The sequence below is a fragment of the Hemicordylus capensis genome, chromosome 2, assembly GCF_027244095.1.
Source record: "Hemicordylus capensis ecotype Gifberg chromosome 2, rHemCap1.1.pri, whole genome shotgun sequence".
Taxonomy (NCBI): Eukaryota; Metazoa; Chordata; class Lepidosauria; order Squamata; family Cordylidae; genus Hemicordylus; species Hemicordylus capensis.
Genome location: NC_069658.1, coordinates 218,396,952 through 218,424,704, shown reverse-complemented (window position 1 = coordinate 218,424,704; position 27,753 = coordinate 218,396,952). Strand labels below are relative to the sequence as shown.

At 46.7% G+C, this 27,753-nt stretch overlaps 1 protein-coding gene across 2 annotated transcripts; it reads left to right on the top strand.

The window, feature by feature from the left end:
* Positions 1-823: 823 nt before the first annotated feature.
* Positions 824-26,074, top strand: DAPK3 (death associated protein kinase 3). Of its 2 annotated transcripts, XM_053299019.1 has the most exons (10): positions 824-1,019; positions 2,111-2,257; positions 4,514-4,661; positions 10,798-11,158; positions 14,593-14,722; positions 16,441-16,489; positions 18,100-18,126; positions 19,838-19,990; positions 21,293-21,338; positions 22,674-26,074. In XM_053299019.1, exons 3-10 carry the CDS (start codon positions 4,600-4,602, stop codon positions 23,214-23,216), a joined length of 1,371 nt encoding a protein of 456 aa, XP_053154994.1. In that variant the 5' UTR covers positions 824-1,019; positions 2,111-2,257; positions 4,514-4,599; the 3' UTR covers positions 23,217-26,074. The 2 variants fall into 2 exon arrangements, with proteins under 2 accessions (XP_053154994.1, XP_053154993.1); XM_053299018.1 differs by lacking the exon at positions 2,111-2,257 and having other exon boundaries at positions 825-1,019.
* The last annotated feature ends 1,679 nt before the right edge of the window (positions 26,075-27,753 follow it).

Here is a 27,753-nt window from a genome sequence, read left to right as displayed (position 1 = left end):
AATTGAGAGTATTTATGTTAACAGCTGCCGTCTATTGCACAACACTGTAAAAATAAAACGATGACCCTAGATATTTGGTATCAGCACATGTGGGACATAGCTATATCAGAAAAACTGACCCATACAATTCAACTTCAATTGGATCAGGCCAATCCCATTGTTGTTTTTGTAAACTACATGGTCTGGTTTTATTTTATTTACAAATCAGGAAAACTTTGCTCATTCTCCACCTTCTGATCACATTAGTATCTGGAAAGATTGTTAAATGAGGCTGCTGTGTATTTGATTAGAAATTAGAGCTGACATGAGCATAGAAAAGGATATAGCTGCTTGCGATACTTGTTCTATTGTTCTATTATATACGACTGTATGTTTTGCATTGTGTAATCTATATTTTTAAAGCCCAATTGGGTCGTACTGCCCAGTGCCTGGAGGGCATGCCTGCTTCCAAAAAGCTAAACCGCAACCGTCCTACCCACGCCTGCCTTCTCTTTCAAGGAGGAGTGGTGATGTCGTGTGTGTTAATTTGGAATCTCCTCCAGCCCGCATGCTGTCCAATTTATGCACAAACCGCCTTGAGACACTGGAACATAAGAACAGCCTTCCTGGATAAGATCTGAAGAGGCCTATCTAGTCCAGCACCCAGTTTCACACAGTGGCCCACTAGATGCCTTGGGAAGTAGTCACACAACCAGGAGACGGAGAGGAGGCATGCTCCTCCCGCCGCACAGTCCAGTGGAAAGCCATCCTGCCCCCTCCCGTTTTCTTGCCACCCAGCTGACGTCTGACGAAGAACTCTGCAGAACTGCAAGGCTTGCTCTGCTGCTTGCAGCGCCAGAAGGCGAGGCTCAGAACCCGGGGGCAGTGACATCACAGGGGTGGGTGGAGGGAGCGGCCCTTGTCGCAGCGGAATGGCACTGACGTCACCCGGAGTCTGGGCCAATGGGGGAGGAGCTGGGGCCAGTGCTGGAATGCGGGCGGCTCGGGTCCTCGGGCACGCGCGGCAGCTCCGTCCTAAGGTGGGTCGGGGGCGCGCGTTTGTTGGGGAGAGGGGCTGCGGGGGTCCCCAAAGTGCGGGTGGGTGGGTGTGTATTTGTGGTTGCTGCGGGGAAGAAAGAAAGCGAAGGGAGGGAGGATCAGAGTTGCTGTGGAGAATCTGTGGGGTGGGGGTTGTGAAGGCATTTGAGGATGTGGGGCAGAGCACTCTGGGGCTGGAGAGGACTGTGGGGGTTTGTGGTGGAGGGGGACTTGAGGTGGGGGTTCTTGGGTTGGGAAAGGAAGGAGTGGGGAGGCAAGAAAGGGGACTTGGAAAATAGGGGGCTGGAGCTGGTGGGGGAGCGAGTCTGGCTGAGTTGTGAGTAAAAGTTGTGGGGGCTGCGAAAATGTGGGGGACAGAGCGCTATGGGGCTGGGGAGGGGTCAGATGGGTGAGGCAGTATTTCGAGGTGAGGTTGTGCGGATTATTTGGGGCTTACCAAAGGTTGTGAGTGGGAGCTGGTTCTCTTGGGTTGTTGTGGGGCTGTGGAGGAGGAGAGTGGAACTGGGGGGATATCACAGGGCTTTTTCGTTTGTAGGGAGATGGGAAGTCTGGGGAGGTTGTGGGGGCTGGGGTTCGTGTGGGAGTGAATGTATGGGGAGATTTGTGGGTGGGAGTTATTTGGAAGGAAGGGGGCTTGCAATGAGTGTGGGAGTCGGGTTTTGAGACATGGCAGGTCAGAGTGGTGGAGGCTGTGAAAATGTGGGGAGAGAGTGCTATGGGTCCAGAGAGAGAGAGAGAGAGTTGCTAGGGTGTAGATGCTGGGATTGTGTTTGGGGGTGGGGCTGTGCGGGGGACTTGGGGGTTACGAAGGGCTGTTAGTGGGTGGTGGCTGGGGGTCTGTGGAAGGAGGAGGAGAGTGGATTTGGGGGTTGTCAAAGGAGGCTTTTGGTTTTGGGGAGGAGGAGAGGCTTCAAAAGAGGGGGTTATGTGGCAGGCTGCGGTGGATGTGGGAGGGGAATGTGTGGGGAGACTAGAGTTGGGTTGTTGGGGGCTGTGATGAGGGGTTTGGACTAATAGAACATAGAAACATAGGAAGCTGCCATATACTGAATCAGATCATTGGTCCATCTAGCTCAGTAATGTCTACACAGACTGGCAGCAGCTTCTGCAAGGTTGCAGGCAGGAATATCTCTCTCAGCCCTGCCTAGAGATGCCTGGGAGGAAACTTGGAACCTTCTGCATGCAGATGCTCTTCCCAGAGTGGCCACATCCCCTAATGGTAATATCTTACAGTGCTCACACATATAGTCTTCCATTCAAATGCAAACCAGGGTGGGTCCTGCTTAGCAGAGGGGACGATTCATGTTTGTTTGGGCTGGTGACAGGTTTGGGGGGCAGAGACAGAAATTGTGGGGTACAGGGGGCATGCTGTTTCCTTGAGGGATGGCATGTGGGGCAGAATGCTTGGGGCTCAAACGGATGTAGACATTGGGGTTCTGGAGGATAGTTAGGGATGGGGGGTATGAAGAGGGTTTGAGGCTTGTGAAGAGATAAATGGGGCAAGCAGATGTGGGAGTCTGATCTATCTGGGGTATGCAAGAGCAGAGCCTGTAAACATATGGGGGAGGGCAGCTTTTAAGGGATGAAATTTGAAGTTGAAGGAAAAGTTTTGAGTATCAAGACTTAAGTTTTGGGCGGTACACACGTATGTTAAATAAAGATTGTGTTGGGGTTCAGGAGAAAAGTGGGCCTGGAATGGGGGGCATGGGGGAACTGGGTGGGCATGGAGGGTTCACTGGGAGCTAGGGAGTACAGAATCAGCAGTGGCTTCTTATTTTTATTATTATAACCATTCTCTGTGTCTGCGAAGTTTGATTCCTACTTTTAGACATGGTGGGAATAGTGGGGGTATAAAGAGGTGGGTCTGGGCTGTGAAATGGGGGTGAGTTTGGGGGACGGAATCAGTGTTCTCTCTAAGAGAGAGTCCCAGATGTTATGGACTACAACTCCCAGAATCCCCAGCTGCAATGGCTTTTGCTTGGGGATCATGGGAGTTGTAGTCCACAACATTTGGGAATCTCTCTTAGAGGGATCACTGGAGGGAATCTCTGCAAGGATGGAGTGTGGAGGTGATTTTTTTATATTGCCATTAGGTTAAGGTCTCAATTAAGTGCTTAACTGTGGGTGCTGTTTATGCTTTTTAAACTATTTTTTTAATGAATGACTGTATTTTGTTTTATTGTGTTTTAGTATTGTTGTATTGGATATGTTTGTTATTTCTATTTCTGCTGGCCATTGGCTGTAATAAAATTGATGATGGTGGGGAGGTGATGGGAGAGAACGCACAGACATAAGAAACTGCCTTACACCAAATCGGACCCTTTGCCCACCTAGCTCAATATTATCTACACACTGACTGGCAGTGGCTCTTCAGAGTTTTAGACAGGTGTCTTTCCCAGCCCTACCTGGAGATGCTGCCAGGGACCGAACATGGGACCTTCTGCATGCAAAGCAGATGGTCTACTGCTAAGCTGCAGTCCCCTCTTCACACACAGACTTCTTGTATGGGAGCTCTAGAGGCAGGGAAAGATGTGAAGGAAGGGCAGGCCCGCTCAATTTAGCCCCCCCCCACAATTGTTTTTGCATGACAACTCCCATGATCCCTATCCATAGTGGCCAATAGCCAGGGATTATGGGAGATGTAGGCCAACATTTGCAGGAGGGCCGAAGCTGAACAGCCCTGAGTTAGGGTTTCTTGATACCTTATTTATTTGTTTGTTTATTTATTCGATTTTTATACCACCCTTCCGAGCTGGCTCAGGGCGGTTTCCAATTAAAAACAGAAATCATTAAAAACAATTAAAACAGGAATACAAATATAAACACCAATTTAAAAACATCTTAAAAAACAATTAAACTATCAAAACAATTAAAACCCTGAAAACCAGGTTAACATAAAACTAATTAAAGACCCTGAAAGGCCAAGACCTTGAAAGTGTGTAAGTAGTTTGTTATTTATTAATTACATTTATATACTGCCCCATCCAAATGGCTCTGGGCAGTGTACAACATCATTTAAAAATAATCATTACAAAACAATTAAAAATGGTTTAAAACAATAACAAAACATTTAAAACCGTTTAAAAACCCTGTAAAGCCAGGCCAAACAGAGAAGGGCTCTCCTGAAGGCCAGCAAAGAAGTCAAGCTACAGGTTTCTGCCGGGAGTGCATTCCACAGCCCAGGAGCAGCTACAGAGAAGGCCCGCCTCTGGGTCGCCACCAGATGTACCGGTGGCAACTGGAGATAGACCTCCTCTGATGACCTTAACGTGCAGTGGGGTTGTGCAGAAGAAGGTGCTCTCTAAGGTTGTGGGATGTGTGTGTGTGTCTCATGGTACAGGGTAGAGTCAGGGTTAGGGTTATGAAGATTTGCATAAAGCAAACACGTTCTTTTGTGTTCTTCTTTTACAGTAGTTGTCTCCTTTTTATCATTCCAATAACACTGAACCATTATACACCCCCCCCTTTTTTTTAGTGTTGACTCCTGTCTTGTCTTGGGTTGCTGATCCTGGTGCAAGGAATACCAGAGCCTGAGGAGCAAAGCAGACTGTGGAAGGGACCATGTCCACCTTTCGCCAGGAAAATGTGGAAGACCACTATGAAATGGAGGAGGAGCTGGGCAGGTGAGCCAGCTGGGCATCTTCCAGGGCTTTGTCATTGCATGTCCTCTGTGAGGGTGGTGAAAGTCCGCCCTGAAACTCCAGATTGCTGGGCATTTTACATGTACGGGCAACACCTCTCCAAACAATTTTCTGTAAGGGTTATCTGTCAGTATCTTGGAATTAAAACCAAGATATATTTTGTGCCACTTAGCATATTTGTTCTTTTGCCACAGCATGATTGTTCTTGGTTATTGAACTTTGTAAGAATCTCTGTGTCAGTGTTTGGGCTAAAAGAGTCTGTGAGCTGTCCCTAAGCCTAAATTGCTGAGATGTCGAGTGTCCATAGATGTTTCTAACTCCTGGAGTTGGGCAGGGCAGGGATGAGAGCTGTCAGCAGTGGAACATTCACAAACTATGCAGCTAGTGTAAGGGAGGCCAAAGTTCAGCTTAGCTAAAAGTATCCCTTACCCAGTGGCTTGTGGAGAGTCCAGGATGCTCTAGAGCAAGGGTCAAGAGTAGCCAGGGATGATGGGAGTTGTAGGCCAACATCTGCAGCTGTTGAGCAGTTTGATACCCCTGCTGTAGAGGTTGAGAGACACATTATGCATGGAGTAGGAAGTAGAGATGTGCATGAACCGCAGCTCGTGCACTGTTTCGAATACGAAGCTAACTTTCATACATACTGGCTTGAACTAATGGTTAGATCTCTGGTTATATATTCATTTCTATGTCCCTGTGAGAATTCCTTGAAGAAGGGCTCTTGCAGACTCTCATTTCATACTAAAATTTCACAAGAAAGGGTTTTCCTGGAGCATCAAGTGTGGTAACATTCTTGATGCATTTCTCAGCTGCTAAATCAGTTTCAAATGCATTTCCTGTCTTGAGTAATTCTTGTCAGTCCTTCTCTGCAAGGCAGTCCCTGGCGTCTGCGAAGAGACAACCAGATTTCGCTTTTGTCCTGTACATCATGTGTGTTGCAACTTCTAGTAACATAGGAAGCTACCATATACTGAGTCAGAACATTGTTCTATCTAGCTCAGTCTTGTCTTCACAGACTGACAGCGGCTTCTCCAAGGTTGCAGGCAGGAATCTCTCTCAGCCCTATCTTGGAAAAGCCAGGGAGGGAACTTAGAACCTAGATGTTCTTCCCAGAGTGGCTCCGTCCCCTGAGGGGAATATCTTACAGTGTTCACACTTCTAGTCTCCCATTCATATGCAACCAGGGCAGACCCTGCTTAGCTAAGGGGACAAGTCATCCTTGCTACCAAAAGACCAGCTGTCTTCTGTTTTGTGGCAGATGCAGAATCAAAGAACCAAGACTGCAGGGTCCAATAATGTTGTATAACTGAACTCTCTTGTGGCGATATAAAATCTCTTTGTGTTAAAGTCCTTCTAGTTCCCACTTGACAGCCCAATCCTAGGCACATTGACTTGGTAGTAAGTACCACTGAAGGAAGCAGTGCTAATTCATAGGGGCTGCAGTCCTGTCAAGTGCATTTATATTTTAGACCAGAGATCCACACATTTAGACTTGGCTCTCTAGCCAGCCATTATTTTGTGGTCCCCGCCGATCCGCTCACCTCCCTCAACTCTGTTTCTGGCACACAGGCAGAGGGCTTAGGAGAAAAGTGGGTCTTTTGTCATTTCCACTAGGACGTGGACGTGGAGATGGTGAGAAACAGTGGGAACCCTCTCCTTTTGCTCAGAAAGGATTCCTGCTGTTCCGTACCTTCTCAGAAACGGCAGAGGAAACAAGGCCTCTGGTGAGGGGATTTGTGTGGTGCTGGGTGTCCTGCTCAGAGGCCTGGGGGCACCCACCACTGGCAAGTGGGTTTGTAGATGCCTGCTTTAGACTGAGCTGAAAGGATTCCATTCTGGGATTCTAGTCACCTTGGGTTGTGTGCTTCCTTTCCTTGAGAGCAGTGGCTTTTTCTAAGCTTTTGCAAACTGCATTCAAACCCTGGTGAATGTGGAGGAGGGAGAGAGGGCTGGAGCACATGTTTAAAATTTGAGGGCCTGGTTCAAGGTATCCACTCTGTATGCAAATATGACTCTCCTTTGGCCAAGGTGGCCTCCCCCATCCTTCCCTCTCCAGATCTCTTTCCTCTCTGCTCCCTTAACCTCCATCCTCTCCCCAGCCGTGAAATTTTGCTGATGGGTGGCAGAACTGAAACCTGCCCAGTGGCTTTTGCTTTGCTCCTTTTGTAGCGACAGCCTTATATGGAGAGCCAGCAGCTCGCTGGTGTGATGTCACCTTTGAAAAATGCAAATAACCAGCCATAGCCAAATGCCTCAGTGGCTGGGGCTTTAAACAAGGATTTCTTCATTGTCTTTCCATCCTGTATAGGAGGACTCCAAAACTAGAGAGTAGATTAAAACTGTGGGTTTGGTTTCAATCCATCAATATTTTAAAACTCTCCGGCAGTTCTGGTTTGGAAGACGTGGTTTGTGAATTGGTTCAGACTCCCCCCGCCCCCCACCTGTCAATTAATTTTTTTAGAACAAATTACAAAAAAAAATAAAAGAAGTCAAATGTTGAAATTTCACATACTGTAAATCACATAAAGATATAGAACCTACAATAACAAAACCATGTGTGTATTTTGTAAGATTTAGTGTCAGCTTTTCCAATACTTATTTCCATACAAAGATTATCAAAGCTTAATATTAAATTATAGCAGTCTATAACATACAAAAGGCATGTGATCTGTCTCTGGAAGAATGGGCCTTTTTCTGCCCATATTGGAGGGATGAATGCCCACTGAATGCTTTCAAATGAGTTACAGTTTTGTCTTTGCTCTCGGATGCTCTGATTTTGCTTTTGCTCTCTGACTCTCTGATTCTGACAAATGCAGTTAATTTTTCTATAATGACACAATGATACAACTTTTCTTCCCATTGTAGCAATGGAGGATTGTTCTTTACTTTCCAATATCTAGTAAAAAAATTCTAGCTGCTGCTAATGTGTAAATATTTTAGCAAAAATATGTTGGTAACTGAATCAGAATTTTTGGACATCACTTCTGATTCCATTACTAATGTATTTTGCGTGTTTCGGACAACTACATTATTTAAAGTTTTTGTAAAAATATGGCCTTTTGTTTTCTTGCCAGAGAGTATACAGAATATCAACTCAAGAATTTGCTTGTAGTTGCATTTATTAAAAACCCTGCTCACTGAGCAAAGAGGCACCTCTTAAAGTGATGATTCTCTTGTATATAGCAGGGGGAGAGCAACTGGTCCTATCCAACCCCAGCACAGCATCCCTCCTGTGGCTGCTGTTGGTGTCCACCTTACGTTTCTTTTTAGACTGTGAACCCTTTGGGGACAGGGAACCTTCTTGTTTGTTTGTTTGTTTGTTTCTTTGTAAACCGCTTTGGAAACTTTTGTTGAATATAACAAAAAATATTTATTTATTATTTCTCTGAGACATTTTTGGAAGGGCGGTATAGAAATCAAATTAATAATAATAATAATAATAATAATAATAATAATAATAAGAAGAAGAAGAAGAATAAGAATAAATAAATAAAAACAACGGTGGTAGTATTTGAGAAAGTGATAACATGCCTGATTCTGTTACCTTTGGAATTGCCCCAAAGATTGCTTTCTGAACAGGCTGGCTCTGATAACGGTAGCCCAGTCTTTTGGAAAGCCACTATTTCCTTCTTTATAAAGTGTGGAGAGGCAGACTGGAGTAGGTACTAAAGCACTGTACAGCTGCCATTAAGCTGTGCAGCCAGCTTAATTTTGAGAGGAGAATGCACGTTTAGATGTATGGCCTACCCTCTCCTCAGGGATTGGGACAGGCCATATGTCCAGCTTTGTCCTTGCCTTGACCGCTGGCATAGTTCAGTGACTAAGTGTGAGTTGGGAAGTCCCTGTTAGTCATTGCCTCACAAACTAACCTGTTCAGGGAAGCCACACTGCTCTCAGCCAACGCTCCAGTTTGCATCATAAGGATCATACTGGCCTACCTGGTAGGGCTGTTGTAAGGTTTACTGGAGGATGTACATGAAATGCTTGAAACACATTTTTAGACAGGAGGTTGTTCTATACAAGAAGAACAGAGAATTCCAGGCAGGAAGGGATGGGTCCATAGCATCTTCCTTGCATGCAGAAGGTCTCAGGTTCAATCCGTGGCAGCATCTCTAGGTAGGGCTGGGGAAAAATCTTGTGTGAAACCTTGGAGAGCTGCTGCCAGTCAGTGTAAGCAATACTGAGCTGGATGGACCAATAATCTGATTCAGTTTAAGAGAGCTTCCTGTGTTCCTAAGGCAGGTTTTGGTGAACATTAGGAGCAACTTCTTAACCGTTAAGAGCAGTTTGGCAATGGTACCAGTTACTTTTGGGGCTGTGAACTCTCCCTCACCGGAGGTCTTCCTGCAGAGGGTAGACAGCCATCTGTTGGAGTTGCTCTAGCTCTGAGATTCCTGAATCAACCAGGGGTTGGACTAGATGGCCTCCAAGGGACCTCCAACTCTAGGATTCCTTACATGATATTAGTAGGTTGCTGTTTCTTCCATTCTGAAGACCAAGGCTGGGGGAGAATGAGTTGACCTAGCAAATTTGTGACCGAGCTCTCATTAATTACTATATTTGCTTTTTCTAATAGCCATACGTAGAGTGACCATAGCTGTAAATGTCTGTGTCATGTCTTAAGCTGTGAGGTGAGCCAGCTTTCAACATCCCCCCCCGCCCCGCAGACCTGATGTCTGCACTTGTACACAGGAGGGTTCCCACCCCAATTCTACCTGCCATGGTTACTTATATGCAGGGCTCTATGCATATCATGATTCTGTGCGACCAAAGAATGTGGTGTGGTGAATTCCAGTTCTGTTTTAAGGCAGAGGCTTCCTACTCTGGTTGGTTTTGAGGACCTGCTTGTGATCATGGGGGACAAATGTTTGGTGAGTCTGAGACACCAATAGGTAATTAAATAAGATTCCCATGGGTTGGGGGTGGGTGGGAGTGAACATAAGAACATAAGAAGAGCCCTTCTGGATCAGGCCCAAGGAAGCCCATCTAGTCCAGCATCATGTTTTGCACAGAGGCCCACCAGATGCCTCTGGAAGCCACAGGCAGGAGTGGAGGACGTGCTCTCTCTCCTGCTGTTACTCCACCGCAACTGGTACTCAGAGGCATCCTGCCTTTGAGGCTGGAGGTGGCCCACAGCCCTCCGACTAGTAGTCGATGATAGACCTCCATGAAGTCATCCAAACCCCTCTTAAAGCCATCCAGGTTGTTGGCTGTCACAACTCGTGGCAGAGAATTCCACAAGTTGATTATGCGTTGTGTGAAAAAGTACCGTTTGTTGGTCCTAGATTTCCCGGCAATCAATTTCATGGGATGACCCCTGGTTCTAGTGTTATGGGAAAAGGAGAAGAATTTCTTTCTATCCACTTTCTCCACACCATGCATGATTTTATAGACCTCTATCATGTCTCTGTGCAGTCGTCTTTTTTCGAAACTAAAAAGCCCCAGGTGTTGTAGCCTTGCCTCATAAGGAAGGTGCTCTAGGCCCCTGATCATCTTGGTTGCCCTCTTCTGCACCTTTTCAAGTTCTACAATGTAATGCCAAACCTTGGCATTCGCGGACCCGACACCCGTGCTTTCGTGTATCCGCGGTTGGGTACCTGGCACCCAACCTCAGCATACGCGATAAAAATTGGCCAAAAAAGGGTTAATTTTTGCATATCTGCAGGTTGGAGGTGGACAGAAATGACCTCCGAGGTCATTTCCGCCTGCTGTTTTGTGACTAGGAGCCATTTTGTGGCTCATTTTGACCGGAAAAGTTCAGAAAATCACGATTTCCCGGCGGGGGGGGGGCAGATTTCGGCACTTTGTGGGGGACATTTCTGGTGTGCTAAAGGCCTGTGAACTATGGTAGGGCACTTTATTTTGTGCCCTCCTCCCATTTTTGCCGGTTGTGTCTGTGATTTTTGGGCCTCCAAGAATTCAACCCCCACAGTGCCATAGACCTAATTACTTGGTATTCATTGTTACCTTACCTGAGGTAATGGTGGGGAACAGAACCCCCGGAAATACCGAGGTTTTTCTGTACTGCTTTCCTGCTCTCCCCCAGCCTTTGGAGTAGAAAGGCTCACAATTCAGGTGCTGCTGTGTCAGTCTCTCTATCTCTCCCCCCTCCCCCCAGCGGCCAGTTTGCCATTGTCCGGAAGTGCCGAGAGAAGAAGAGCGGCCTGGAATATGCAGCCAAGTTCATCAAGAAGCGACGCCTGTCCTCGAGCCGCCGAGGAGTGAGCCGTGAGGAGATCGAGCGGGAGGTGAACATCCTGCGGGAGATCCAGCACCCCAACATCATCACTCTCCACGATATCTTTGAGAACAAAACAGACGTGGTCCTCATCCTGGAGCTGGTCTCGGGCGGGGAGCTCTTTGACTTCCTGGCCGAGAAGGAGTCCCTGACCGAGGAAGAGGCCACCCAGTTCCTCAAGCAGATCCTGGATGGAGTCTATTACCTGCATACCAAACGCATTGCCCATTTCGACCTCAAGGTGAGAACCATAGGGACATAGGGAACTGCCTTATACAGAGTCAGACCATTGGTTGATCTAGCTCAGCATCGTCAACACCAGGGTTTCTTAACCTTGGGCTCCCAGATGTTGTTGGACTACAACTCCCAGAATCCTCAGCTGCAGTGGCTTTTGCTTGGGGATTCTGGGAGTTGTAGTCCAACAACATCTGGGGGCCTAAGGTTAATAAACCCTTGTCTACACTGACTGGCAAGTGGCTTCTCCAAGGTTTCAGGCAGGAGTCTTTCGCAGCCCTACCTCTTGATGCTGCTAGGGATTGGATCTAGAACCTTCTGCATGCAAAGCAGATGCTCTTCCAATGAGTTATGGCCCCATCCCCAAAATCGGAGTAGAAAGAGCTGAGTAGTTGGCACCTGTGATCACTTGGCACCTGTGATCACTTGATGGTTTGGTAGACAGTGGTAGATTTTCCCCCCTACGAGTCCCCCCCTGCCCCTCGCCACATATTGAATTGATGTGCATTATGTGTTGGCATTTACTTTTTGGTGGATGGAAGCAGCTTAATAGAGCAAGTCCTGATCTGATGTTCATGTGCACATATTTCCTCGCATCCATCTCCTTCTTGCACTGACTTCCATATGGGAGTTAAAGCACATCAAGGGTTTGTTAAACTGAAGTAACTCTAGCCCTCTTCAGCCATTTATTTCTTTTAAAATATGTATACCCCGCCCCTCCAGTACACTACTGCTCAAGGCAGCTCACGGCATTAATAAAACAGATACAATATAAAGTTTTTTTAAAAAATTAAACATGTCAAAAGATGAAGCTAAAACCACATTTAAAATTACATTTGTTTAAAAAGTTCAGTTTAGAAGTGATTAATAAAAAGCTAAAAACTGAGAACTAGGAAAATAGCAGATAAACCATTAAAAAGCCTCTTTAAAAAGATGTGTCTAATTTGGTTTTTTTTAACACTGAGGGAGGGGAGCATGGCAAAGCTCTTCTAGGAGCGTGTTCCAAAGCTGAGGGGCCACAACCAAAAAGGTGCTGTCTCTTGTTCCTGCCAACTGGATTTTGGTTAGTGGTGGGGCCATGAGCAGGGCCTGAGATGCCGAATGGAAGGCCCTGAGAGGTTTGTATGGGGGAATGCAGTCCAACAGGTACCCCAGCTCCAAGCCATGTAGGGCTTTAAAGGTCAAGACCAACACCTTGGATCCAGTCCAGAAGTGGATTGCTAACCAGTGAAGCTGCCGCAGGATGGCTGTTAGACTCATGAAGCAACTTGCACCCACAAGCATCCTTGCAGCAGCATTCTGGACCAGCTGAAGCTTCCAAACTGTCTTCAAGGGCAGCCCCACAGAGAGTGCCTTGCAGTAGTCCAATCTGGAAGTCGCCAAAGCTTGAGTCACTGAGGTCAGGTCTGACTTCTCCAAGTAGGGTCGTGGCTGGCGTACCAGCCATAGCTGGCAAAAAGCACCTGTGCACACCTCTGCCACCTGTGCCTCCAAGGACAGTATTGAATCCAGAAGCACTCCTAAGCTGTGGACTTTGTCTTTCAGAGGGAGCATTACTTGCTTCAGGGAGGCGTTCACCACTCCCGTCACCCATGGACACAGTCCATGGCATCTGTAATAAAATTATGATGGCATCTGTCATAAAATTATTATAGCATCCTCTCTAATAAAACGCTTGGTGTCCGTGCCTCCCTGCCCTGTTCTGTGCCTGCGCTTCGCGCAGGCGCAGAACAGGGCAAGGGAGACACGCTCGCCGGTACCCGCCAGCCATCTTGGGCGGCCAGAAGCAGCCGCCCCGAAGAAGCCGGAAAACCGGCGCTGGGGTAAACTGGGCGAGGCAGCGGCGGAGCCGCTGCCTCGGCCAAAAGAGACGGAGGCCGGGGGCGGAGCAGAGGCCACTTAAATATTTTTTAAAAGGCACCCGCAGCCGACGCCGCCGACCCTCCCTCCCAGCTGACCCCCCCCATTAAGGGCCAAATCGGCCCAGCCACTTCCCCCTGCAGCTTCCGCCGCCGACCAACCGCCCGCCCACCCAGCTGCCGATACCTCCTTGCTCCCGGAACACGTCCTCCGCTTGATCCGCTGCTCGATTAACAGAAGGAGAGAGGTGCTCGCATGCAGAGCTCCACTCTCTTTAAAGTCTCTTCCCGAACTGGCACTTTGCGTCCTTGCCACGCAAACTGCCAGTTCGGGAAGAGACTTTAAAGAGAGTGGAGCTCTGCATGCGAGCACCTCTCTTCTTCTGTTAATCGAGCAGCAGATCAAGCGGAGGACGTGTTCCGGGAGCAAGGAGGTATCGGCAGCTGGGTGGGCGGGCGGTTGGTCGGCGGCGGAAGCTGCGGAGGCAAGTGGCTGGGCCGATTTGGCCCTTAATGAGGGAGGGAGGGGGAATGGCAGCGGGGGGACAGGAGAGCCGTTACTAGGGCCCGTTGTTCAATGGGCCAAAATTAACTAGTCTGTCATAAAATCTGTCTCAAGCAGCCTGTCAACATCCTCAGGCAACATCTGTCATATCTCCTGCCAGAGTAGGAGGGGTGAGTTCATTGGGGTGAATGCTTGACTCTATGGGATTCACAGTAGGCTGCTACCACACACTTTATTTTAATGTGGGAACAAACCACTCTTTCCACATAAGATTCCTGGGGCGGGAAAAGGGGCAAAACCCTCCCCCCAAAAAGGCTCAGCAGTCTTAGGCCTTCAAAGGCAATGTGACTAAGGTAGATCCAAAATGAAGAGTAGCAACCTTCACCAACAAGGGTTTACTATTAGATTAAAATAAAAACAAGAGTATGTAATAAGAATGATTGTCTGCAGGAAAGAGAAGATTCTCATTAATCAGGAACTCAGATTCAAGCAATACAATAAAGGAAAATAACTTCCCTTACATGTCTAACTGAACTGCTTTTGAAGGGCTGCCCCAGCCTTCCAATCCTGGAAAGATTGTTGTACCTCCTTATGTTTCTTCTACAACAATCCTGTGAGGTAAGTTAGGTTGAGAGATAAGTGACTCACTCAGAGTTCCCCACTGAGTTCCATGGCTGACCTGGGATTTGAACCCAAGTCTTCCTGGTCCTAGTCCAGTACTCTAACCACTACAGCATGCTGGCTCTCAACACTCTGAATAACTTGCCCATAGGAACATACATATTAGGAAGCTGCTTTATGTTGAGTCAGGCCCTTGGTCCATCTAGCTCAGGGTTGTCCACTCTGACTGGCAGTGGTCCTCCTGGATTTCAGACAGGGTCTTCCAGGTCTTACCTGGAGAAGCCTGGGATTGAATGGGTTTCCCCCTACAATTGCAAACTAGAGAAAGTGTTGGTACATACGACAGACACCCTAGAACTGGAGCTGTTGTCAAGGATTCTTCCCTGGTGGCCGAGGTCCATCTATGCTGCTGGAAATGGATATTCTCAGGTGCCTCCCTTTTTTGCCTCCTTCCAGCCTGAAAACATCATGCTGCTTGACAAAAACGTGCCCAGCCCTCGGATCAAGCTGATTGACTTCGGCATCGCTCACAAGATCGAAGCGGGGAATGAGTTCAAAAATATCTTCGGCACCCCGGAGTTTGTAGGTAGGGGGGTTTGCAGGGGAAGGAAAGGGACATTCTACAAGGACAGTGGACTCTTTGGGGAAGCCTCTGTGTGTGTGTGTGTGTAGAGTTTCTTATCTTGCGCCACTGCAGGTACTGTGCAATTTCGAGGAGCAACATTTGATCTATTTTTGCATTTCTGTCCCATGGGTTAGTAATGTAACTCCCAAAGACACTCACAACAGTTTAAAACAGAGCAACATTATTACTTTTAAATATTTATATTTAAATATTATTACCTTTAAATGGTTATTACCTTTGAAGACCTGAACGGCTTGGGCCTGGGCTACCTTAGAGAGTGCCTTCTTCTGTATGATCCCCATCGCACGTTGAGGTCATCTGGAGAGGCCCGTCTCCAGTTACCACCAGTACGTCAGGTGGCGACTTGGGCCTTCTCTGTAGCTGCTCCTGGCCTATGGAATGCACTCCTGGCAGATATCCACATTTTAGGCTCACTGTTGGCCTTTAAGAGAGCCCTAATCACTTACTTGTTTGGCCTGGCCTTCCAAGGTTTTTACATTGTTTTTAGTATTGTAATCGGTTTTAAATGGTTTTGAATTGTTTTTATTGTTTTTTTAATTGTTTTAAGCAGTGTTTTTTGAATGGTGTTTGTTTTTATGTCTTTTTTAACTTGTTGTGCATCGCCCAGATCCCTTGGATGGGGCTGTCTATAAACGGAATAGATAAGTATAAATAAACATTAAAGATTGTATAAAAACAATGTGGAAAAAAGACCAGTACAAGGAAGCCGTGTTCTCTTCTCTCTAATTCCCCCCCCCCCATCTCTGTGTGGAACGAGTTTTGTTTTGGCCGGCAGTATCAAGGCAGTGTGTGCACACATGCGATTCAGAGTGGGGCCTTCCAGATTCAACCTGAGCAGGATCTAAAACTGACTGAGCAGACATCCAAAAACATGTGAGCGCATGCCTTAGAGGGCACACTGCAAGGTAGCCCCCACCTCTTTCATTGGACAGGCCGACAACATGGTAGAATAGGCTAGGTCTTAACAATTTATTTACTATTTATTTAGGATATTTGTAGCCTGCCTAAAGCAAACCTCTTAGGCAGCTTACATAATGTTAACGTGTAACCAAAAAAAAAAAAAAAGTCAAATGTAAAAAAAAATTAAGATAATTAAAAGCAATACAAACATTTTAAAATCTACTTAAAATTACTCAAAGGCCTTGCTAAACAGGTGCGTATTAAGAGTTCTCTTACTCTGGCAGGAGGTGTTTCCCAGCGCTTTGGCGCAACTGTAGAGAAGCCTGACCCTGCGTTGCCAACAGACAAGCTGGCAGCAGCTGTCTGCAGATCTTCCTGAATGGGAGGTCTGCCTGTCTACCTCAAAGCCAAAAGGGGACGGGGGTTTAGCTCTAACCTTCCGGAGGACTTCAGAGCCTGGATTGCTATAGAGAACCTCCCTGTGGCAGAGCTGAGGGTCTCACCCTGAGTGATATTTCAAACTGTGCCCCCTTCAACCTTTTTTACACAGCAGAAAGTTGTATATGTGTGTGTCAAGCACAGCAGTCTGTGTTTGTGTATGTGTGGCTTGAAAAAAATATTTTTATTTTAAATGAAAGAGCAACTCTAATCTCATGCAAAGGGTATCTTAGTATGCTAGAAGTGCACGGTGAGCAGCTCAAGGGACAAGCCTTATGTCTGATGTCACTGAAATCTCCCTCCCTCCCTTCCCTCTCCAGCTCCAGAAATAGTGAACTACGAACCTCTGGGCCTGGAGGCCGACATGTGGTGAGTGACATCAGCTGGGCTATAATAAAACTGAGCCCCTTATTACATGTGCGAGAGTTAAGGGCAGGGGGTTAGTGCGAGGGACCTATAAGAGTCAAGGATGCGAGGCAAAGAATTCTTTGACTAAATTTGGTCTTTGGACAACTCAGAGTTTCAGTAATAAAGCTGACCAGTCCTGTGACCGATGGCAAAACAGAGGGCAGTGTCCCCTCTAATAGGGATTCCCAGATGGTGTTGACTATGACTCCCAGCATCCCCAGGCAAAAGCCATTGCAGCTGGGGATTCTGGAAGCTGTAGTCAACAACATCTGGGAATTCTGTTAGAGGAAACACTGAGGGAGGGTGGTTCTCAGGGAGGGAGAGAAGGTCCCTGCTAGCCAAATCTCTCTTTCTGCTGGTGGGCGGAGAGAACTGCCCAGTCACACCTGGACCTCTGGATGGGGACAGGCAGGGAGAAGGGACACATTATTGTAATGTTTTCCTAATTTTTTATTTCAGACTGAAATAACACCACAAAATTAAAATTCACCACAAAATTAAAATTATTCACCACAAAAAATTATTCACCACAAAATTAAAATTTTTAAAGAGGGGTGAGGTTGATTCCAGAGAACACTGTGCCACTCCCTGCTGCCGTACTTGCAGAGGGCAGGGTTGTGTTCCCAGGGTTGTCCATAGACAGACACAGGGGGCCGCCATCTTGCCTCCCCTGGCATGTGATTTGGGACGGCCAATTAAGCTAGTATCTGGCCTTCTCCTGCATGTGATGTAGGACAGCCAATGAGGAGCAGGTAGTGCCTGTATTAAGCAGCAGTAGTCTGTCAGTTGCTCTTGGGCAAGGCCTCCAACCAGGCCAGTTCATCTCCAACCAGCATAGGGAACATTCAAGTAGCCCTGCCATGTCCCCTGGAATTTAAGGTAGCCCCCAGATTTTGGATTCTCCACCCGGATGCTAAATTCCACTCGGATTTACACGCATTTCAAGTGTGCAACAAATTTTACTCTGGATCTGATCACAGGGGAAGGCAGAAAAGGAGGGAAAAGTAAACAAATCTGTCAAATAAATAAAATGCAAATTAGGTGCTGTGGAATTTGCATAATATGCAAATTAGGTCACCTGGATTTGGGAAGCTTGAATATGGCAACCTTACATTCAAGTAACCCATGAATGGTTAACTTCAGTTCTCAGAAATTATCAGCAGCTGGGCTAGGGGAAACCCTAGCTGAAATCCACTCTGCGGGGCAGGGGAACCCACTGCAGTTCAGCATAGCCATACGAGCACTATTCAGGCAGCATGTTGCAGGAGTGTACAGATATCTGCACACAGGCACATGTTTTTGTGCAAATGACTGTATCTGCATTCATTTTTAAATACAGGACCCTCAAATGCACGTTGCAAATAGGAAGTGTACTGCTGTACCTGTATTCAGCGTAACGTGTGAAACACTATACCTGCATACAGATCTGTACCTGTGAATGTGGTACACTTGTACGGGTGTTGAACATAACCTGTGAATACTGCTACAGCACTTTCTTTATCTATACAGACAATTGATGTTAGAATCTTGATATGTTCCTCTTTTTTTTAATTCCCCACCCCCCCACCCAGGAGCATTGGAGTCATCACATATATCCTGTGAGTATATTAAGAATAAACTATGTATTGCAGGGCTTGTAGAAACAGGCTTTGCCAAGTGGGGCAGCAGTGTGGCTCTGGGCTTGGGGAAGAGCGGGTGGTGGCGGTATAGGGTTTCTCCCCCACCAGGTGCTTAGTACCTGCATACGGCTGCAGGATCCAGTGCCAATGACTGGCAAGGTTTCAGGGAGCCAGAAATAGGAAAGACCAGTCAGCGGGTGGGGGAGTTTGGAGTGCAGATATGAGGCCATGGCTACAGTGTGTTGAGACTATGTACTGCTTTGCATTAAAAAGATCACAAAGCAGTCTGTATAGCAGAAGGGATGAAAAAAAATGGTTTACCTGTCCTAAAGATGGGTATCTACGAATTCACTTGCCAGCTCGTCAGTGGCAAGTGCCTCCAGCCTTCTGGCGAGCAGGTCACCCAGCAGCACCACACAGATCTCCTCCCCGGAGGTCCCATTTCCACTGCCTTTTTGGAGAAGGTAAGCAACAGCAGAAATCCTTCTGAGTATTTGGAGAAGGCTCTCACTGCTTCTTACCTTCTTCATATCCCAGTGCAAATGAGAACAGACCCGCTCCTCTCCCAAGCCACTCTGCTTCCATGCCAGAAAAGGATCTGAGGGGGAAAGAGAGGACTGGTGGTGACCACAAATAATGGCTTGCTAGTGAGCTGAGCCTGAATTTGTGGATCCCTGCCCAAAGGGACTCTCAGTCCAAAAAGAAACACAAGGGAAACACCAGCAACCGTCCCTAGAGATATGCTCTTCTCCCTGATAAATAGAAGAGAGCCACCATTTCAGAAAGGCCTGTTGGCCTTTGCCCAGTTAGCAGAGGTTGGAAGTAGGAATGTGCTCGAAACGCGATTCGAGCTCCGAATCACGGAACAGTCCCCACACCTTTAACAGGGAGGAGAGCAGGTCCGTACCTGCTCCTCCTTTGCTCACCGCCACAGGAAGTTCAGCAGTGCTCCCCCCAGCTAAGATTGCACACTGGCGGGGGTGTCTCCCAGCTGCCCTTGCGCGATGCCAGCTGGGAGATGCCCCGCTGGCGTGCAATCTTAACTGGGGGGAGTGCCGTTGAACTTCCTGTGATGGTGAGTAGATGAGGAGGAGCTGGTATGGACCTGCTCTCTTCCCTGTTAAAGGTGCGGGGACTGTGCCCCGATTCGGAACTCGAATTGCGTTTCGAGCACATCCCTAGTTGAAAGGTTCCTGTTCGGTTCCTGTGATTGCAGAATATCTCTAACTCACCATGCAGTTGACTTCTTAAAAGACTTCATATGAGCTAGGTGGTTTGATTTATTGAACAAAAGTTATTAAGTGGTTTGCTGAGACCCCAGGCAATTTCCAAGCGGCTCATGAGAAAAAGTTTGCGAATCTCTGTTTCTGGGCATATTAAAGCCAATGGAGGTGGAGATGTCGGAGCAGCAGCCTTTTTTGGAGCCAGTTGCTGATGCACCCTAAGATGGAGTCTGGGGTCCAGGCTGGAATCTGAGAGACTTGGCCCCATAAGCCACAGGCTAGCTGATCTCCCACACAGACCAACAGCCCAAATGTGCGTCAGCCATGGTTCTAATTTTGCCCCATGTGGGTGGATCACGAAGCCCCTGGGAACTGGATTGTAAGAGTGGGCTGGGAGGCCATCTGGGTGCCTGAGTGGTGTGGGGTGAGCCCTAACATTGCTGGCTTTGCTACCCTTTGACCCACAGCTTGAGTGGTGCGTCGCCGTTCCTCGGCGAGACGAAGCAGGAGACTCTGACCAACATCTCTGCTGTGAATTACGACTTCGACGAGGAATACTTCAGCAACACCAGCGAGCTGGCCAAGGACTTCATTCGGCGCCTGCTTGTCAAGGATCCCAAGTACGAGAGTTGGGTGCTGGGTGGAAGGGGCTGAGTGTTCACGGTATCATTCTCGGAAGGGTTAGCTGATGTGGAGTTGCTGGGGCGCAGCTGAGCTCTTGCACAGCTGGGGCGCAGCTGAGCTCTTGCACAGCAAGCCATCCTTTCAAGTTGTAGCGGTGTGCTGGAGTCCTTCTTCAGCTTTATCCAGCCTGGGAGACGAGTTGGAATAAGAAGGGCTTTCCTATTGGGTTAGACCAAGGACCCATTGACCTCAGTAATCTGCTTCTAACAGCTGTCAGCTGGGAAGTTCATAACATGGCACGAAGGTGATGCCTTCCCCTGTTTCTCTCCAGCATCTGGTTATTTACAGGTTGGCTGCCTCTGTTCCTGGAGGTTCTACTGAGCAATCAAGGCTAATGTCTGTACGCTCATAAATTTTAAAAGTGAAGCTGGGTACAGGCCCCTCAAATGCATAGTACAGATAGGACGTAGACTGTTGTGCCTGTTATGTTCAACATAATGTGTGACTAACTGTATCTGTGTACAGATCTGTATCTGTGTATGCTGTACACTCATATGCGTGTTGAACATAACCCGTGAATGGGGCTAATGTGGCAAGCATTTCTGGTGTTGAACCAGCCACTGTCCAAAGTGACAGATGCAAGCTTTGGAGCTGCACAGAACTCTTTGTTGGACTGGAGAACCGGAAGATCAAACATGGGAGACCTGAGGCCGAGGTTTTGCTTCCTGTTGCCACTTTGGTCAGCATTCATTCAGGACTTCGTATGCCCCTTCTGGCCTTTCCTAGCTGCTAGCAAAAAAGCAGAATAAATTCTGCAGTATGAACATACATACCCAGACCTGTTTAATAATTATATATCCAGGCCACAATATGCAGCTTCTAAGTGCAAAATCCTCTTATAATGAAGGGGAGAGTGCATACGGTCCTGGTGGGGACTGCTTTATTTTTGCAAAGTTGGGGACTTAATTTGGAACACCTCCACTCAAGGAAGCCCATTAAGAGCTGGGTTGTGGTGGCCATGAGGTTTCTTTCAGCTGAGATTGTGGCAGCTGGGATTGGAAGCCAGGTTGCCTCTAAAGGTATCGTAGAGGAGACCATCTGGGCCACAACCCGCTGGGGAGCTCCTTTGCGCAAGCCCCACTGAAACGATTGACAGATGCACAAAGGCACGATAGCCCGTCTCAATGGGGCTCACTCAGGCCCACGTGCCGTGGGGTGGTGACCCTGGCCTGTGGTCTCTGCTTGGAAGGAGGATCTGTAGTAATTGGCGCTGATGGTTGCTGCTTCTGACATTTCAGGAAACGAATGACGATTGAGCAAAGTTTGGAGCACCCATGGATCAAGGTAAAAGCGCCAACCTTTGAAGGCACTCTCATGGTTGAAAATCCTATTTCCTTGAGGGCAGTTTGTGCTGGTGTCAGAGGGTGGGGCAGTCGAAGTATCTGGAACTCTTGGCTGGGCATTTAAAAAAGGAACATTCAGAACCGCACGGTGGTATGCAAGTATAATCCATGCATGTACTCTACATGCCGTGGCTATAGCACATACACACATCCCCGTGCATTTTCCTTGCCTGTGCGCGCACACTGTTGCCCTGGAAAGAGTCACATTTAATGGCATTGAGAAGGCTAAACGGAGTGGGAGAAAACCCTCAGCATTGAGAAATGGACAGCACGATTGCAGAAGAATGTTCTGTTCCTTGGGGAAGGCTCTGTGGAGAGTAGCAGTGGAGTCCTTGGGAAGCATCTTTGGCAGTGGGAGGAGAAATGGAGGCGCTCGATCTGGGTTTGGATTCTAGAAGACCCGTTTGTCTTTTCTCATTGTTTGCAGACACTTTTGACGTCATCTGACATAGTCCAACTTGTGCATGGCTTGGATTTTTGGAGTGCACAAATGTTCTTGAGATCTGCACATTTTTGTGAGGGAGCGGCACATTTTGTGTCTGATTGCACACTAAAAAAAGAAAGAAAAAAGCCCTGGCTCTTGGCAGTATAATTGTCTTGCCAATTCCTGCCTAGCTTTGTGTTGTCTCATGTCTTTCTTTCTTTCTTTCTTTCTTTCTTTCTTTCTTTCTTTCTTTCTTTCTTTCTTTCTTTCTTTCTTTCTTTCTTTCTCTCTTTCTTCTCTCTCTTTCTCTCTCTCTCTCTCTCTCTCTCTCTCTCTCTCTCTCTCTCTCTCTCTCTCTCTCTCTCTCTACCAAAACTTGCGTCTCTGGATGGCTTACAATTAAAATCATTAACATTAAACTCATTTAAACATTAAAATCATTTTAAACTCAACATTAAGAGTATTAAAGCTCTTCTTCTCATTGAGGAGGCCCTTATAATCTTTCAGGGTATCCCAGAATTCCTCAGAAGAAGGTTTTAACATAAGAAGAGCCCTGCTGGATCAGGCCCAAGGAAGCCTATCTAGACCAGCATCCTATTTCCCACAGTGGCCCACCAGATGCCTCTGAGAAGTCCACAGGCAAGAGCAGAGAGCATGCCCTCTCTCCTGTTGTTGCTCCTCTGCAACTGGGATTCAGAGGCATCCTGCCTCTGAATCCCAGTGTGTCTATGCCCCTTTTAAAGCCATCCAAGCTAGTGAAAGGCGCTGGCCGAGGAAACCAGGAGGCAGGATGGGAATGAAAGAAGAGTGTCGCCGTTGTCCTGAAACCCTTCCTCTTCCTTCTCCTTGCAGGTGATCAAAAGGCGCAACGTCCGCAACGAGGACAACAGCAAGAAGCCCGAGCGTCGTCGTCTCAAGACGACCCGGCTGAAGGAGTACACCATCAAGTCCCACTCCAGCATGCCGCCCAACAACACCTACATCAACTTCGAGCGCTTCTCCAAGGTGATGGAGGAGGTGGCGGCAGCCGAGGAGAGCCTGCGCGAGCTGGAGCACAGCAAGAAGTCCTTCCGCGAGGACATCGAGGCCCTGCGCTCCATCTACGAGGAGAAGGAGTCGTGGTACAAAGAGGAGAACGAGGCCATCAGCCAGGACCTCCGCCAGATCCGGCAGGACCTGACCAGGACGGAGGCCCTCAAGCGGCAGACCCAGGAGGAGGCCAAGGGCGCCCTGCTGGCGGCCAATGGGCTGAAGCGCCGCTACCGGAAGCTGGAGAACCGCTACGAGGCCCTGGCCAAGCAGATGGCCACCGAGATGAAGTTTGTGCAGGAGCTGGTGCGCTCTGTGGAGCTGGAGAAGCTGCAGGGCGGGGAAGGGGACTGTGGCATCCGCTAAGACTGACCTCTGCGCCCATTTCCACGGGCCGGGGGTGGGGGTGTTGAGAAGGACCGCTGAGTTGCTTGCGGGGATCTTCCCCAGTCTTGGGCCCTCGTATCCCAAGGGAGCCCGTCCAGCTCTTCAAAGGGAGCAAATCCAACGGCATTGACTCCTTATTTAATAACTGATGTGGCTGCTTCCCAAACTGTCCTGCATCCTGTCCTGCCATGCTCTGGCCTGGCTCCCATACAGATCTTTGAATCCTTGGAACCCTTCGGATGAACTGTACACACGCATTCCTTGGGTCCTGCCTTCCTCGGTGGAGGGTGTGCTGGTCGAGGCGCTTGTTTTCTGGCTGACACAGCCCCTTCTGTGAGGATCATAGAGACCAAGGAAGCTGTCTTACACTGAGTCAGGCCCTTGGTCCATCTAGCTCAGGGTTGTCTGCATGGACTGGCAGCAGGTCTCCAAGGTTTCAGGCAGGAGTCTTTCCCAGCCCTACCTGGAGATGCTGTCGGGGACTGAACCTTGGAACTTCTGCATGGAAGCAAGGGAGGAGGAAAACCCGAGCAGAAGTGATTGTGTGGAAGCAAGGTAGGAGGTTTCCTTTCTCCCTTCCACATAATCCCAGGTTTCCTTTCTCCCTTCCACACAATCATGTCTACCCAGGTTTCCCTCCTACCTTGCTTCGGCAGAATCACTTTTACCCAGGTTTCTCTCCTACCTTGCTTCGGCAGAATCACATCTACCCAGGTTTCCCTCCTACCTTGCTTCCACACAATCACGTCTACCCAGGTTTCCCTCCTACCTTGTTTCCACACAATCACGTCTACCCAGGTTTCCCTCCTACCTTGCTTCCACACAATCACATCTACCCAGGTTTCCCTCCTCCCTTGCTTCCACACAGCTGAAAACTAGAAGCACACACAGCTCCCAAACCTGGGTAGAACACAGTTTTTGATTGTGTGAATGACCTCAATGACTTCTTCTTAGAAAGAGAGTTTTGACACAAGTCCATCAAACATAGTTGGCAAAGAAAAAGATAAAAAGAACCAGGATCAACAGAGCACTTGTCTGGCTGCGTACATTTTGTGCGTCTAGCTGTATTAAAACACGTCTCTAGTACTTCAGAAATATTTTCCGTTGCTGCTACATCCCCCAAATGCCTCGTTCCCTTCGGAGCCTCTTCCTATCCATTGACGACCATCAATGTCGACATCTTTCCTCGCAGTACTTTTAACACAATCCGTGTAGAGTTCAGTTTGAGTAATGTGGCTGGGGATGATGGGAGTTGTAGTTCAACAACAGCTGGAGGGCCAAATTTGCCTACCCCTGCTCTTTCCCAAACTTTTCCTGCTGTCCTTTATAATGCAAAGGAGCTCAGGTCCTCTCCTAGGATGGTGATTTCTTCTTGGCCCAGAAGGGAAAGACATACCATGGGAAAGACAAAAGTAGCTCCTGTCTGTTGATAACCAGATTGTATGCTTCCCAGGGCAGAGACCTGTCCTACCATTCTTTGTCAAGTGCCATGTATGCAGAAAGCGCTAGATAAATAAAAATAATTAGAAGTTGGAAGGTGTATAGTTATGACTGAAAACTGCAACATTACTATATATAAAGCCCTTTAAACTGCCCTTTCCCCCCAATATTTACAAACAAGGCACTCTTCAGATACTAAATTTGAAAATTGAGAGCCAGTGTGTAGTGGTTAGAGTGCTGGACTAGGACCGGGGAGACCCGAGTTCAAATCCCCATTCAGCCATGAGACTTGCTGGGTGACTCTGGGCCAGTCACTTCTCTCTCAGCCTAACCTATTTTACAGGGTTGTTGTGAGGAGAAACATAAGTATGTAGTACACCACTCTGGGCTCCTTCGAGGAAGAGTGGGATATAAATGTAAAAAATGAAAATAAATAAAATAAATCTTAAGGAAGAAGACAGTTCAGATGACAGAGAGGTTGGGAAAAGTCTTTATTGACTAAATTCAGAAGAAACCATCTATCAAGATTGTACAATTTGCTGCTACAGTTAGATGAGATGATGTAAGTCATTGCAAGAGAATTGTCATGATTTTAAAAATCACTGAAAATTTACAGTACAATTAATTTGCTTCCAAGAAATTAAAGCCAACAGGTGATGGGGAGGGAGTGGCGTATATTCCTGATAATTGGAGTTATCATCCTCTGTGGTGACAATGGTGTTGATAATTGTCCCCTATGGAGAAGGCAGAGAGCCACCTTTCAAAGTGGTTATTCTCTTATTTATTTGGCAGGAGGAGAGCAACTGGCCCTATCCAGCCCCAGCACAGCATCCCTCCAGTGGCTGTTGCTGAGGTCTTCCTTGTATTTCTCAGACTGTGAACTCATTGGTGACAGGGAATTATCTTATTTTATGTAAACCACTTTGAGAACATCAACATTTTGTCTGCATTGTATATCTGGTGGCTTTTAACTTTTGAATTTGTAATTTTAAACCTGGTTTGAATTGAGTCTTGTTTGTAGCTGATTCTATTAATTTGATTAGTTTTATGTTGTTTTTATATTGTATCTGCTTTCCCCCTTCTGATTTTGTGAGTCTCCCTAAGCAGTAGTATACTGGAGGGGCAGACTATAAACAGTGTGGTGTGGTGGTTAGAGTGCTGGGTATGGACTGGGGACACCTGAGTTCAAATTGTGCTTGCTTATAGCTTGCCTGCCACGGACCCACACTTTTCCTTGGTCTTTGAGGTGCAAATTTCGATGGCATCCACAAAGGCCATCCAATGTCACGGCATGTGGCTGATGCATGTAAGAATATTTGATCTGTTGTCTTGGGTGCTTGATGAAGTGGCAAGGCAGTTTGTACATTTAATAAATAACTTAAACAGAAGGAAAGCAACTCCCTAGTCTTCATGGGCAGAGTGGAAACCATGTGTGTGCACTAGACAAAAGTTCTCCGAGCGGTCTTAGGTATTCAGCACTTTCACTCATCGGCTGGAACGGAAGCTCCATTACAGGCACGGCTGTGTCCGTTAGGATGTGGTTAAGAATGCCAATAAAAATCTACAGGTTATATTTTAAAGAAATGTTTGCTGCCAGATTTCTATAAAATGCAAGACTTCTTCACATTTCCTCCAACACAATTGGCACGACCAGAATGTTGGCAGTACAGATTCCTGGTATCTTAGGAATCTCCCTCCCTCAAAACAAACAAACCCTATATGATTTTCTAATCCATTATATTTTTAAGGAAATACTTGTTTCTGCCAGATTTGTATAAAATGCAGAAATGCCCAATATTACCAGCATGTTGGGATGGACTCAGTATGTTGAATGTGGACTTTCCTGGTATTTTGAGATATGATGAGGAACCCCAAGAAAAGCCTACATGGTCTTCCAGTCCATTATATTTTTATGGAATATATTTATCTGACATAACTTCATAAAATGCAAAAATCAGGATATCTGCCAACCAAAACCAACATGATAGGATTGGTCCAAGATGTCAGAAGTCCACTTTCCTGGTAGCATGGGAAGGTGTTGAGAACCTCAATAAAAATATTCTTGATATTCCAATCCCTTATGCAATATTTTTGTCTACAAGATTTATGTAAAATGAAAAACCACTGAGGATGATCGCAGTGGGTTGAAAGTCCACTTTCCTGGTAGATTAGGATGAAATTAAGAATCCGCTTGATACTCTAATCCATTTTCTTTTAACGGAATATTTATTTCTACCAGATCTCTGAAAAATTGAACCATCTGATCTGTTGTATATTTTGAAGAGTTTGTGAGTGTGTTTGTGTGACAAAGTCATTCTTCCTGATGACCTCCAGATACTAAATTTTGCATACACAATCATGCCACTGAAATTAACCAAATGAACTATCTTTTACACTGGAAAGTGCTGGGGGAAAGGGGTTTTTTTTTTGGGGGGGTGTATTTTAAAGAAGAAATTCTGAATATAATCAGATTTAACTGTTACTATTCTGAACAGATATTTTAACACTCAATAATCAGATTGATAATTTTTAAAATGACATCATTCCCAAGAGAAGCAGAAGATCGTTCTCAGATTCAATTTTGCTACAATACAAATTTACCATATATGGGGATTATTGAATAAAATGAATGATGTTTGAAATTGACATCTTACAAATTTCAAAGTGTTCTGTTACTTCCTTGCAAACACATTAATAAATTATCTTATATACATATTTTTACCTATTATATATTTTGAAGAGTAGGCTCATGGATTTGTTAGTGTAAAATAAAGTCACACTGCCTACAGACACCAAATTTTGTATAGACGATCCTGCCAGTTTGTTTGTTTGTTTGTTTGTTTGTTTGTTTTAACATATTTCTATACTGCCCCAAACTCAAGTTCTCTGAGCGGTTTACAAGACAATAAAACAACAAATAAAAGATTAAAACATTTCAACAATTAAAATTTAAAAAGTTAAAACTATTAAAACACAATTAAAACAGTATCTAATTAAAAGCCTGGGTAAACAAATGCACCTTGACTGCCCTTTTAAAAGTTGTAAGAGTTGGGGAGGCTCTTATTTCAGCAGGAAG